The sequence below is a fragment of the Eutrigla gurnardus genome (assembly GCF_963514095.1).
Source record: "Eutrigla gurnardus genome assembly, chromosome: 9".
Lineage (NCBI taxonomy): Eukaryota > Metazoa > Chordata > Actinopteri > Perciformes > Triglidae > Eutrigla > Eutrigla gurnardus.
In genome coordinates, this window is record NC_139923.1 from 10,077,018 (window position 1) to 10,090,604 (window position 13,587).

General features: G+C 42.7%; 1 protein-coding gene across 5 annotated transcripts in view; it reads right to left on the reverse strand.

The window, feature by feature from the left end:
* Window positions 1–613: 613 nt before the first annotated feature.
* The window catches only part of megf11 (multiple EGF-like-domains 11), a 69,866-nt gene continuing 56,892 nt past the window's right edge, over window positions 614–13,587 (reverse strand). For 2 of the 5 annotated variants that reach the window (XM_084017734.1, XM_084017733.1), the window contains exons 15-26: window positions 12,195–12,341; window positions 11,126–11,260; window positions 8,849–8,977; window positions 8,149–8,277; window positions 7,417–7,545; window positions 7,100–7,228; window positions 6,772–7,008; window positions 5,930–6,090; window positions 5,757–5,820; window positions 3,994–4,038; window positions 3,118–3,324; window positions 615–2,866 (exon numbers count right to left, since the gene is read on the reverse strand). In XM_084017734.1, the coding sequence (XP_083873860.1) occupies window positions 2,691–2,866; window positions 3,118–3,324; window positions 3,994–4,038; window positions 5,757–5,820; window positions 5,930–6,090; window positions 6,772–7,008; window positions 7,100–7,228; window positions 7,417–7,545; window positions 8,149–8,277; window positions 8,849–8,977; window positions 11,126–11,260; window positions 12,195–12,341 (1,688 nt within the window). In that variant the 3' untranslated portion in view covers window positions 615–2,690. Of the gene's footprint in view, window positions 2,867–3,117; window positions 3,325–3,993; window positions 4,039–5,756; window positions 5,821–5,929; window positions 6,091–6,771; window positions 7,009–7,099; window positions 7,229–7,416; window positions 7,546–8,148; window positions 8,278–8,848; window positions 8,978–11,125; window positions 11,261–12,194; window positions 12,342–13,587 lie in introns of all 5 variants that reach the window. The other 3 variants (XM_084017735.1, XM_084017736.1, XM_084017737.1) reach the window with 3 other exon arrangements.

Consider the following 13,587-nt stretch of genomic DNA (forward strand, 5'->3'; position numbering starts at 1 on the left):
TTTCTCTCTCCAATGCTTTTAATGTTTTATGTAAAGCACTTTGAATTGCCCTGTTGTTGAAAGGTGCTATACAAATAAAATTGCCTTGCCTTGCATAATTATGTGCATAATGTCTAATTCATGAATTAACAATTAAAAACGGTTTAAAATCAAATGAAGTGATATCTATTGCACATCTTTTAGACAGGAAATTAAAGAGTAGCAACACCAAAGTGTGGAAATTCTGTGAGGCATTTAAAACTCCTGCATTCAAAATGTTACTTACAGGTGCTGAACCCAAAATTGAGAGCATGTCCATTGATTCTTAATGCTCAACATGGCAACGGCTGAGCCGGCGACTCGCAGCTAACGGTGCTAACAGCGCAAAGAAAGCATGTAAGCAAAGCAATGAAAAGCTTGGATTTCAACACCCACAGAAGGAGAGCAGCTTCATTCTCTGGTAGACATTACACCATATCAAATAGTTGTTTGCTGCTATATTAATGCTCTGAATATCATATAGTTGATAATATCACCACGACAAAGTCCTCAGTATGGAGGAGAAATTACCCCTTTATATTTCTTTTTATATTTTTATGGATTTATAATTTGATTGATAAATAAGATGACATCTTTAAAACATCTTTACAAACCTTCAAAGCTGAAATCTGTTGAAATCACAAGTTGTACAGAACTATGATGCCTACAATAAATGAATATTGTAGTGGTCACTTCTCTGAAAAGCCTAACATGAGAGCACTTTGACAAAATGTCTGTATTCCTGAATCTGGGAGCACGAATAATGACGTGACCAGGATTTTCTTGGACAACAATTTGGCACCCAGTAACAGACTTACAAAACATTTCTCATTTGGTAGAGTGGAATCCTTCATTCATCAGTCTTGTCAACATCCATTGCCATGATATTTCAATATTCAGAGCAATAGATGAAGAGAGACATAACCTGTCTAACACCAAACATGAGAATTAAATTCCTCTCCAATCTATCCAGGGTATTAACCTGATCGAAAACAGGTTTTTGATGGCAGAATATGCTTTTAATTTGAAACGCATGTACCAAAGCAACAAGCAGCATTGTTATGACAACAACCGGAAAAAATCCTTCCCTGGAGGAAAAAACAGTCACGTAAAATATGATCCACTGTCACCACACTGGTCAAAGATGTCGTGATGTCCAGCACTAATGAACTGCTGTCTGGGCATCGATTGTCAACATGTTATTGCTTCTACAGAGTGTGAAATGGAATTCACATAGTGAATGAATAAATTCAGTTCAATTAATAAATAAGATAATTAGCCTGATACAAACATAAAATATATTTTAGGAATGGACTTTTTACATACAGTGTGGTTCCATTTGTAAATATTTTGTGGGTCTTGACTTGGTCAGATGAAACCTTATTTTCAATTTACAATCTGACAGAGAGAGATAAAGAACATTGTAAGTAACTTCAAAAACACACACAAAATGACACTGATCATCTCACAAGAAGATAAATTGTGTGTTATCTACATCAGTGGGTATCCATTATCTGATCATGCTCATGTTTTTTTTTTTCAAACTCTATTGTCACATTGATAAAAATGTACCATCACTTATATAAATTAATACATGAAGCAATTAGCTTTATAAATACACAACATAAATAGTCAAAGAAATTCCTTCTTAACACGTAATATTTAAAAAAAGAAAGAAAATGTAAACCAAGAGATTTGCAAGATAAACTGCTTTCACATAGAAAACAACACAATATCGGATTACTTCATCAGTGGGGATCCAGACTTGAGATCTACTCTGTGAATCTCTTCGTAATGCCATAATGCTTAAAGACAGGCGACCTGAATGCATCTCCAGATACACTGTACCTCATTTACACTGCAACTTGAGCTACGGACAGGAATCGCCTACGTTCCAACTGGGTGATCATCACTGGGTAACAGTGAACAACGGACCATTACAATATTTTACTATTCATCCATGCTTTATCTTATTTGGCAAAGTCTCCGCCGGCTTTCTGCGTTTTGTTTAAACAAGACATTTGCCTTCAATTTGACTGAACATTTCCGGGAGCATAATCTTCTTCATGTCAGCCGTAGTGTGATGTGCAGCTGCCGCACGCAGTGACGATTCATAAACTCTGATGTCTCTATGCAGTAAATCGTCACCTGCTTTCGAATGGTCAAGGTTGCTATACCTTCTTTCCTGTGGAGAAAATCACTTCTGTTTAGGGGGCATTATAAACACTTCGCTGCCCTTGAATAGTAAACCTATATCACAGGCTAAAAATGAGTGTGAGCAGTGCTCTCTCCCTGTAAATAATCTGTCCACCCAATCCATGTGAGCTGCCGTTAGCGCAGTTTGGATACCATTATGTTCCACTTCAGGAGGTCCATAAAGAGGCCGGGCAGCAGTTTGAGTGATCAGTTCTTTAAGAAAATAAAATGGTTGAATGGTCGCTGGTGTGTGGGACACTCTCTCCTCCCCTCCCTCCTTCAGGGCCACAGAAAGAGTGTAAGTGAGGGAGCCAAAGAGAGCAGGGTCCAGTACAGCTGTGGCTGTCCCTCCATCTCACCATCCCAGCATCTAATTGAACACACTTGGAGACAGAGGGAGGGCCGTCGGTCGAAAGTTGGCTGAACGTTGCCTGGATGCCGGCACCCTGTCAGAGCTGGGTGGGGGGGCCGGCCCTCTAGAGCAGGGAGCTGGGGCTTTCTGGGGGTGGTGGGGGGCTGTGTGCGGGGCTGTGACGCATGGGCAGTATGTCATAGTGGCTGGGGATGTGGCTGCTGCGAGGGAGGTCGTAGGGGCTCTGGGAGAAGCCGGTGGCCATTCCATTGGGTCCTTGCAGGACACTCACCGTTGGCTCTGTGATAGTTTAGGAAAGAACGAAGGGGTAAAGTAGGAGAGGTAGGTGAGAAACACTGAGGCTCAAGAGTGGCAGGCACAGGATAAGGAAAGCGGGAAAAGGGAGAGGCATGCAGCAGATAGGCAGATCACATTTCCTCTTATCAAGGATTACAAAGTCTGCACAGGCCCGCAGCAGGGGAGATGACCAGAGAGGCTATAAGCTGCAGGACCCTGCTGAGCTCCACACACCACAGCAACAACGCACTCACCAACATCATAGACATTCCTGCTTGCACTGCCCAGGAGGGTGGCAGTGCCTCCAAAGGGCACTTCACGGTGGGAGGGGGACTTCATCTCCACGTAGCTGCTCTCTGTGTGCTTGCATGCCAACCCTGGTGGGTCTCTAATGGTGGCGTACGGATTCTCACTATTCAGGGAGCAGGAGCTGTTGCTGCACATGGCGCCCTTGATGTAATCTGCAGTAACCGCGAGACAAGGACATATTCAGCATCAACAGAGATGGAGGGGCTTGTCACTGACTTATTGCAGTGGTATTCACACGGCTCAAGTTGAAACAGACACCAGCGTGCGGCCTGGAGAATGGCAATGAAAACTGTTGCCATGCTGAAGAAGTTGTACTTCTTTCGGGTCCGACAGGTGACTAATGGTGGTATATAGTAATCAGAGTACAAAGGGGAGAGAGTTGAAGGCTCATCTCATCCATAACAGTCTCATCAGTCTGATAAGAGGCCTCATTAGAGACCGCGGCAAAGCTCCTTCAGACCACTCTGTACACCCCTGGGTCCCTCACATTCACCACCGACTGCACAGTGTGGGAGACGAAATGACGTATCGGGCACTGAGCCATAGAGAGCAATTACCGTTGGAACAAAACCTCAGCCCACCATGATCTTGTCCAAAGTGCAGAGAGTTTTCACATAAATCATGGAGAATATAAGGATATGGAATTTGGGGTCAGAGAGTCTCTGAGGGGAATAGAAGCCAAATGGGGAAATTGATACAGGGGATGTTGAGCATAAAGGATTTCGTAATATTGGTGCTGGTGAAGCTGAACAGGATGCATGCAGTATGTCTGCCCCCCCCCCCCCCCCCCACACACACACACACTACAATTAATGATTTACCTTTTTTGGAGCCTCTCTGTGTCTGTGTCTCCCCCTGTTGAACATCTGTAACAAATGTCAAAACATGAAAGTCCAACGCATGCGGTATGAATTCATTTCCCCAATGTGTGAGGGTTGACAGGGATATATATCATTAAACGTTACAATAGTAGTTTGTCTTTATTAAGAAGCATGTAAGGAGTAACTGAATATTTCACCTTCTTGCCATTACATTCCCCCCGAGGCTGACGGGCTTATATAATCAGCTGTGGTCATAATGGGATACTTGCCAGACAACAACACATCATGAACGGAGAACAAGCTTGTTTTTGTTTTTATAGGGACTTGACATTATGATTGACGTGCTTCACGCATTAACACATAAGGAATCATATATATATATATATATATATATATAAAATCTCAGTAACACTTGACTTTAACCTCAACTATTTAGCATTTATATAAATTGTATGAACATTTCTTAAATGTTTGTAACACACTATACCAGAGGTCTTCAACATTTTTTAGGCCAAAGACCCCAAGGCTTATAGTGACACGGTGGAGGGACCCCCTATTACATATCGTATCATATTGTGTAGCTTATTAAACCGGTCAATAATAATGTGTAGTGCAGCTTATAGTGCCATGAATAAAAGTACTTTGTTATGATAGATGTATATAATGCTAAGAAATTAAAATAATAATTGTTGACAGATTCATATTTTAAAGAACAATTCTATATCAGCATTTCTACATCACAATTTCAGCTCATAACGTTGAATAAATAGAAATATTTGTATTTGCTTATTAAAGGTTGTATTCATGTTAAAGTGTATTTTTGGACATACTTCCATTTTTGGAAGAAATAAAGCTTGGGATCAAATCATTTCGGGGACCCCCTGCAGTACCCCTGCAGACCCTATAGGGGGTCACGGACTCCCAGTTAAAGATCTCTGCACTATACTGTAGTTGTATGCAGATGGCCATCGTTAAATGTTAATTAATTACAACTTCTCCTATGAAGAAAATCTATATTATTACATCCATGTTTTACCATATTGTAATTAATTACCTGTTAATTCACCATCCACAGGAGAAGGCGTCAGTTATTGACAAATGCATGAGTAAATATCCATATTTGCTCACAACTACATTGTAGTGTGTTATAAACCATTTATCAAATGTGTATGCTGTGTTTATAGAAGCTAAAAGGTGGGCATTGAAAACAGAGGTTACGTCATAATGTGGAGTCAATGTGACTCAGATGAGGACCTAACATTGTTTCTATTTTTTCGCTCTAACTTTATCAGCAATGACATGTTGTGGTTTCTTTCTTTGGACAAATGTACTTTTTGTAATTGTAAGTGACTTTGGACAAAAGCGTCTGCTAAATGCCCTCATGTAAATGTAAATGAAAATGTAATGTTTCGGTCACACTTCATTTTCTAATTCACATCTGATGAGTGCAGGATCTGACCCAGTGTAAGCCATCACAGATAAATGTGCCACTGGGGGAAGCAAAAGAGGACTAATGAGCCCACCGTGAACCGCATTCACCTCCTCACCACAGCTCTCATCGTCCCACCTGCATATCTTTTCACAATCAGAGCAAAGGTTATGTCTAACAAGAACCCCCTGGTTCATCTTCATTCACAGCAGGGCAGCTGGTGCCTATATGAGCTTTGTACTAACGACACATTGCCCTTGAAGTAAGGAATTCTACAAAGTCCAAACATCCAGGGTGTCTGTGGGGTATCATGGTTAGTAAGAGGTAAACTGACCAAGGTCATTGAGGTTGCAGTAGGCTCTCCATTCGGAGCCATTTCGGCTTTTCAGAGTGCTCGACTGAAAAAAAAAAGAGCACAGTTTTGTGTTACATTAATACTGTAGTGTATTATGTTGTCATATTGTGTGTTTTACATTTCATGTTAAAAGACATGGAGAGTGGCCATACTTTGAGAGTCAGAGAGCCATCCAGGTTGCTGGAGATGGTTGAGACAACGTTACACTGGGCCACAGTGTGGTAACTGGGGTTGGAGAAGCACTGGCCACTGCTGCCCTGGCTCTGATTCACCTCAGCAGCGCTGGTCCTCATGGCTACAGTACTGCCACACTCTGGGGGTTTAAAAACAGGGGGTTTCTGTCAGTGATTCTTTAATCTACTCTCTTCAAGACAGTGATATTTCATGATTTTAAAATTGGCAAATTAAGTTGTCGGCACTCAGCCTGAAACACGGCCGTTTCCTGCTCATCAAGTGTTACATGATTATTTGGGAATGCTTACAACTTTGATTGCCAATTTTGTGATTTTTGTGGTCGTCCCATCATACCGGGAAGATGACTGAGTTGAGCATGCCATTTCTTTTGTTTATGTATGGAATTTTTAACATGCACACCTGTTTGTGTCTACGATAAATCAAAATATTCTGAATAAACATCTAATGGATGGAAAAATGCACAGTATTAGGGCTGTAAATCTTCATTATCAGTTAATCTGCTTATTATTTTCTTGATTAATCTATAAAATGTTGAAAAATAGTGAATAAAAGACATGGAAATGAAGGGAAAAAGGCTTCAAAACACTTGATTTTGACCAACCAACACCCAAAACCCCAAAGATTTGCAGTTTACTAGAAAAGCAGCAGATCATTTTGTTTCTCAAGCTAGAACAAGAAAATGTTTGGTATCTTTACTTGAGAATTCTTCAGCACATCAACACATTTGTGCAGCTTTACATTTGTCCATCCTAGTATGCAGCATTTGTACATAGTGAGCAAATACTTTGAAACATCTTACCAGACAGAGAGTAGTCTGTGTTGGTGATGTGCATTGCCTGTGTGTAGGACACGCTGGGCTGGATCTCATGACCTTTGTCCCTCTGCCTCTGTCTGTACCACACGAACAGGCTGAGCATGGCCATGATGATGAGGAGCAGAAAGATGATGCCCATGACGGCGCCTGCAGACTGGCGCTCCGAGCCTCGTGCTGGGCTAATCTTGGTGTACGGGTTGAGCTCGTCCATCATCAAAGCTGCTACAGAGAAAACACAGAAAGTGGCTTGTTCAAACGCCGCGTTTGAATGGTAATGTAGTGGAGAGGCTCGATCATCTCCATCACCTCTCACCTTGATCACAACGAATGCCTTTATATCCGGAGCTGCAGTAGCACGTTCCAGTCACATAGTCACAGGTTGCATTGTTCAGGCACTCACACAGCTGCTGGCAGCCGTATCCAAATGTACCGGCAGGACACTCTGCATGGGAGAGAGGTGCATTACTACATCCATCAAAATTAAAGCACTTAGAGTGGGAGTCAAAGTGTTGATATAGTGCACACACACACACACACACACACACACACACACACACACACACACACACACACACACACACACACACAGTATTTTTCTCTCAGTGGTAAAATGTATTGGGTCTACTCAACTCTGCTCACAGCTCATCCCAATGAAGCCTGTTCGGCAAGCACACTGGCCTGTGATGTGGTCACAGTCTGCACCGTTTTGGCAGCGACAGACTTCAGAGCAGTCCTTGCCATAGAACCCTGAAGGACAGCCTGGGACAGAGATGTATGAAATGTTGGTTGGATGGGAGGGGCAGAGAAAACAGGGAAGGGAAGACAACGTAAAGAGTCAAGGTCATCTCGCAGGAGAACACGGAAATCAATACTATTCAATGTCTCTGCCGCATACTCAATAAAGGACAATATGAATGAAGGGGAATGAGACATTTCCTGCTTCAGCAGAAAATCGGGTTAACATGTTAACATAATGTATAGGTGGAAAGAAAGAACAAGACAACTGGAAATAGTAAAAAAGAAAACAGGAAAAATGATCAAACAAAAGCCATTTCCATGCAGGAGCATGACACCACAAAAAAAGACGCTTGGGATGATAGATAATGGAATTCAAATTAGTTGACTGATGCTGATGATGTGCACTATCCGTGGGTAAATGACAGGAATGCATAATTAGCAAATGAATGAAAGGACCATTAGTGTTATTTTGATGTTGCTCCCTCTAAAAAATGGAAATGAAAATGTCATACCACCCATTTGTACGGTCTAAAAAAACGTTTCCCCGATAGTCTTCTGCTGCAATTCTGCCCTACGGCCAGTAGATGCCACTGTGTGTCTACTAACAGGAAGTGAGAGACTCACGCTGTGTGCAGTAGAGTCCAGTCCAGCCGGGGCTGCACCTGCACTCCCCATCGTAGGCACTGCACTGGGCTCCATTGTGACAGTTACACGAGTTGAGACAGTCCGGGCCCCAGTGCCCAGAGGGACAGGCTGCAGAGGCCACAGACACAGTCAAGCTCATGGTCACACACCCTCCCTCACATATTCTACACCCTATGCATACATGAAGCAAACAACAGATTATTTTGAGGAAATGCCTAAATATTGAATATTGAAGCCCATTACCTATGGTTACTTTATTGTCCCATGCATGGAAGAAAAATTGTTTCGGGGATTGGGAAATTGTTGCATCGAGACCAGAGGAGCAGACGAAGAGCAAAAATCTTTTTTTTTTTTTTTTTTTACTTTTTTAGTACTTTAAGAATGCAATAAAAAAAAAAACATAAATTTCCCATGGTATGAGGGCTCAAAGCTCTGCTAATGATCTATGGCTTACAGCACTGCAAATCAAAGAGCATAATGTATTACAACAATCATTTAAGCAAACTATCAGTTTTACATCAGCTGGGGATGAGGGTAGTTCTTGGAATGTGTAGGTTCATGAAAATGATTAATGTGTACGAAGGTAAATCTGACAAGGAAATTAGGAGTGGAGTCAGACAATGAGAGGTGGAGAACCAGTGGAGAAAAGCCAATCAAAGAGGGAGGAGAGAAGTCATACCCTGAGAGCAATCCTCTCCTATCCACCCAGGGAAGCACTGGCACGAGCCATCGATGGGGTTGCAGGTGCCGTTGTTGGTACAGAGGCAGATCTCAGAGCAGACCCTCCCGTACCTGCCGCTTGGACACACTGCAAAACACCCAGACACAAAAAAAGACTTCACAAAACTGACTGTTATCACTGACGTGCAAAGAGCAGTAAAATCCATTAACATTACGACATCACACTTGGATATAATTGCGAGCACATCTATACAAGCAAACCAATTTGGTGAAAGGTTTTGTAAACAGACTCTTCTGATGGATAATATTGTTCTATTTGAGTGGACATGAAGTGATCTGTTTAAACAAAAGGAGGAGCCAATCACTGCCTCCAGTGGCGCAACTGCCCTATTTCCACTCACTAGAGTGGGATGAGTGATGTGCCACAGAATTAAAATAGACCATGTACACAGACCACTGTATACATTTTTTATGAAATTAATATTTCAATGCTCTCTGGCACTCTTTAATAAAAGATCTAATTCCCAGTGAAACCACCATTGTGTTTTCTTGTTGGCCCGTGAGACAAATTGAACCAAGGTGTATCTAACCACCAGGATCACGGAGCTGCAGCAACAGCAGATACATCAAAGCTCTCATATAAAGAGAATAGCCCGACGTTAGAAATACCACATGAGGTGGCTGGCTGTGAAAGAAATGGGTCTGACTTATTTTCATGTGGGGGGATTTTAATGATTACATTTCAACTGGGTTTCCCCCTCTTCTTGAGAGCTCTTTCAAGCTCCTTCAAGCAGGTTGTCATTAGGCCACGAGGTTGGCTCCCCCATACTGCTGCTGCTGCTGGGGATCCGAGCCGCAACACACTGGGAGAGCTTCATTAGGCTGGGACTTTGTGTGCTGGACAGAGGACAAGTGAGGACGCCAACGGGACGTGCATGTTGTTGGCCACCTTCAGCCCTCGCAGTCTCACGCCTGTTAACCAGTGATTACAGTCCAAAATATGGGCTCCTTCTTTTTCCTCTTCATTCAGCTAACCTTTTAAACTTTTACTTGTCAGACATTACTCAAAGCCATAGTGGAGAATTGAAATGATTCCCATCGCTGTAATCATTCAAATTAAATCTACAGTATGTAGACCTACATGCTGTAGATTTTATTTTAATGATTCACCATTTTCACCTGTCTTTTCTCAACACAGTTGGAAACCGCAGACAAATAGCTTTGGTGACATAAACCATCACATGTGAGTTGATATTGGACAAGCGGTTAACATTTAGCGATTGAATAGTTGAATTTTAACATAAATAGTTGACGATATTATTTGTCAATCTCTTTATACGTTTCCTTTTAAATGTTTTTGGCTTTAATACATCTGACAGACAACAAGCTACTGCTACATCCTCATAAAACACTTTTTTTTTTTTTTACAAATAACACATGATATTGCCAACACACTATATGGAAATAACAACTATTCAAACACTGAACTCAACATGTCTTCCATTTGTATGTTAGATTTGCTAAAATGACTTATGACTTATAAAAGTGCAACATCATCATCAAACACGCGAGGCTAAAATAAGGAACTGTTTGGTTGTGAGGATGTTTCCCGTCAACAAGATAATTCAAACAACATCTCCGAGGAAATGCACAAAGAAAAAGACTGCGTGGTTACCCTGCAAATAAATCTGACAAGAAGACGTGTGCTCTGCATGTGTTGTTTCTTTGACTCCGTGTATCGATGTAAGGCAATCTACAGGCGGCTCTTTGCAGAATGAGGCAGAGGGACGGCAGCATTTACTTGATGTGTTCTTTGTCGAGGCAATTTTCAGGATCCTGTTGAAAGTAGTTTTTCCCCTCCACCTTTTTGGTCCAGAGTGCACTGATAACAGCCATTATTCAAAGTTTCAAGGCTAAGATGCCAGTGGGAGAGGCAGCAGGTCATCCATTTGATCTTATTAGAGCCACTGAGCACAGCCAGGACTGATGCAAACGTACAGGTGGGCCTCACAAAATGCTGCGGCAAAAGGCCTTTATTTGACATATAAATGAACCCTAACATATTATGAGATATTGTAGGCAAATTAATATAGTAAATAAAACCTTTTGGCATTGCATCATTAAATGTTATTGTTATGAATTTCCTGCCAAGACAAAATGCCAGGCATTTCCAGATATTAACCGTTTTCCAGGAGCAACGACTAAAAGCTTCCCCATGCATGAATTAAGACAGTAGGTGAAACAGCAGGAGAAGGTAACACAGAAGGCTACTTGCCTTGGTTGCACAGAGACCCGGAGAAGCCAGACAGGCACTCACAGTGGCCCGTGACATGATGGCACGGCCCGGTGCTGTGCACACACTTTGGACACGATTGGCTGCAGCGATGCCCGTAGAACCCCGGGGAGCAGACTGCAGCCAGCGAAGCATGTCAGGAGAGAAGAGGGATATTATACAAAGAGCATTTTCCTGAGCAAACACGATAAGAGACAATTTATATTAAAAAAACTTTCATTTTAGTACAAGAACCTTAGAAACTGTTGCATAGCCGTTGATTTGGTCAGAATCCTACCAAAAAAATCACCATTCTCAGGAGACAATGAGGAATTTCTAAAGCAAGAAAAAGCTTACAGGAATTGACAAACACAGCCTTGGTTGTTGTTTGACAACCATGAAATGTTAAATTTGGTTTACATTTGTTTATAGCACCTTTATCACAAGCATGTAAGCCTCCAATTAAAGTTTCAACAGGAAATACAGCAAAAATCAGGTTTCCACCTGATGAGAACATTATTTGTGTAAACAGACGGAGAGAGAGAGGGAGGGAGAGGAGAAGAGGTATATTGTCTAAGTTGCTGTTTTACATTCCCCTCAAATTGATGTTTACAGGTTTGTGGCCCTGCATTTCACTCCCAATCAGTGAGCTCATCACTTGAGAGCGGCCCCAGACAGACCCCATTCAGAAACCAGAGCTAGCACTCCCAGTGAGCGCGCCCTCTGATGAGCCTTGGACAAGGATTGTGAGTCTCCCACTGTGCGTTGGTTGTTGAGGACGGGGGGGGGGGGGGGGGGGGGTGAGGAGTGTGTGTGTGTGTGTGTGTTTCTGTAGGGGTAAGACACTGTGATTAAGTGATAGCAGTGATGAAGGGTTTACACTCAAGTAGTTATGACCGACAACTAAGTGCTTCTCCTCAGCAGACTCACCCTTCAACAATTCTGCAAAGATCAAAGCAAGGTCAATACTGTGATGGAGTTTGTTATGGCGGCGCTCTAAGGCTCGACTTTATTACTTAAAAGGTTCTCATAAACAGGGGCTGTGTTGGGGGAAAAAGGGAAGGAGGCTCACTTCTCTTGCAGGACGTCCCCCTGTATCCAGGTGCACACACACATGTACCGTCCTCTGGAGAGCAGGATCCTCCGTTCTGACACGAACAGCTGACTGAACAGTTGGGTCCCCAGAAGCCTTGTGGGCACACATTATCACAGTGGATTCCTGCAGGAACATTACACCAATATTCAGTGAATGCACGCGAGGAAGGCAAAGACTGGTAGGCTGAAATCTTCTAAATAGCCTGCCATCTGTACAAATACATAATCAAAGGACAGCAATCACAATGCCTGATCACAGTGGATCTGTGGAGGGCTATTCACCCAGCGTGGATCCTCCATTGATTTCAGTCCTGAATGAAGAAGCTGCTGTTTGGAGTGTTTTCTTTTTTTTTCTCTTTAGTTCAGCCCATCCTTTCAGACTCCGTTTCTCCTTTTCCAAATGTATTTTATTTTTGATCTGACTGGGGCTCCCTGCCAGTGCACTGTGTTGATTAACAGGGTTGGGTCTCCAGAGAGGCCAAGCTTGTCTCCCATTCTCTTTCAGCAGAGTCGGTGTAGTGTGCAGAACCGAAAGGAAGTACTCAGGCTGCACACAGGCTGGAAGTGTCGCTGTGTGTTTGGCGCTTCTCCAATCAACAAACGCAAAACTCTGCATCCATACGGTGCTCTCACTGCGCACCGGCATGCATAGCACATACATCAAAGCAGCTCTCGGTCGTACACATGCGTTCCGAAAGGGGGAAAACTCACATGTACTTTACGTAGACACAGCCTCAAAAAAAAAAGAAATAGATTGCTGCAAACACTGAGACACACATGCACACTTAAGAGTGAGAAAGTCACACACACGCACAAACTCTTCAACCTTTCAAGCACCAGCCCTTAGTTGGGAGTCTCATTTTAAATTTTCTTTGAGTGGGAATATCTGAGAATGGTGTGGCCATTAGTGCAGTACCTTTGAATTAAACCTGGGCTAAACTCTGGGGACTAATGTTATACAGTAACCAGGGCGCCTTAGCGCTGCAAAGGAGGAGTAAAGGAAAGGAAATGTTAGTGCTGATGAGGAGGGGGCATGGTAGAAATGATTTAGTCAGGGGCCCGACCATGGACTTCAAAAGGAGGGCGAAGCCTGTGTGAGTGTGTTTGAGGTTCTGCTAGGCCAGCCAGAAACCCCCCCACCAAACTGCCTTTACTGTCAGAAAATGAACGCGGACAGAGCATCACACTTTTCAGTCTAATGGTGACAAACAGAGGGGCTTTGGATGCCTAGTGAGGGAGAAGAAGAAAGACAGAGAAGCCAGAACTGAAGCGTCTTCAAAGGAGGCTTTTCTCTGAGAAGTGCCAGAGGTCCTACTATCCAATTTGTACAGAGTGAGCCGAGAAAAGCAAAGCTCTCTCTCCCTCTTTAA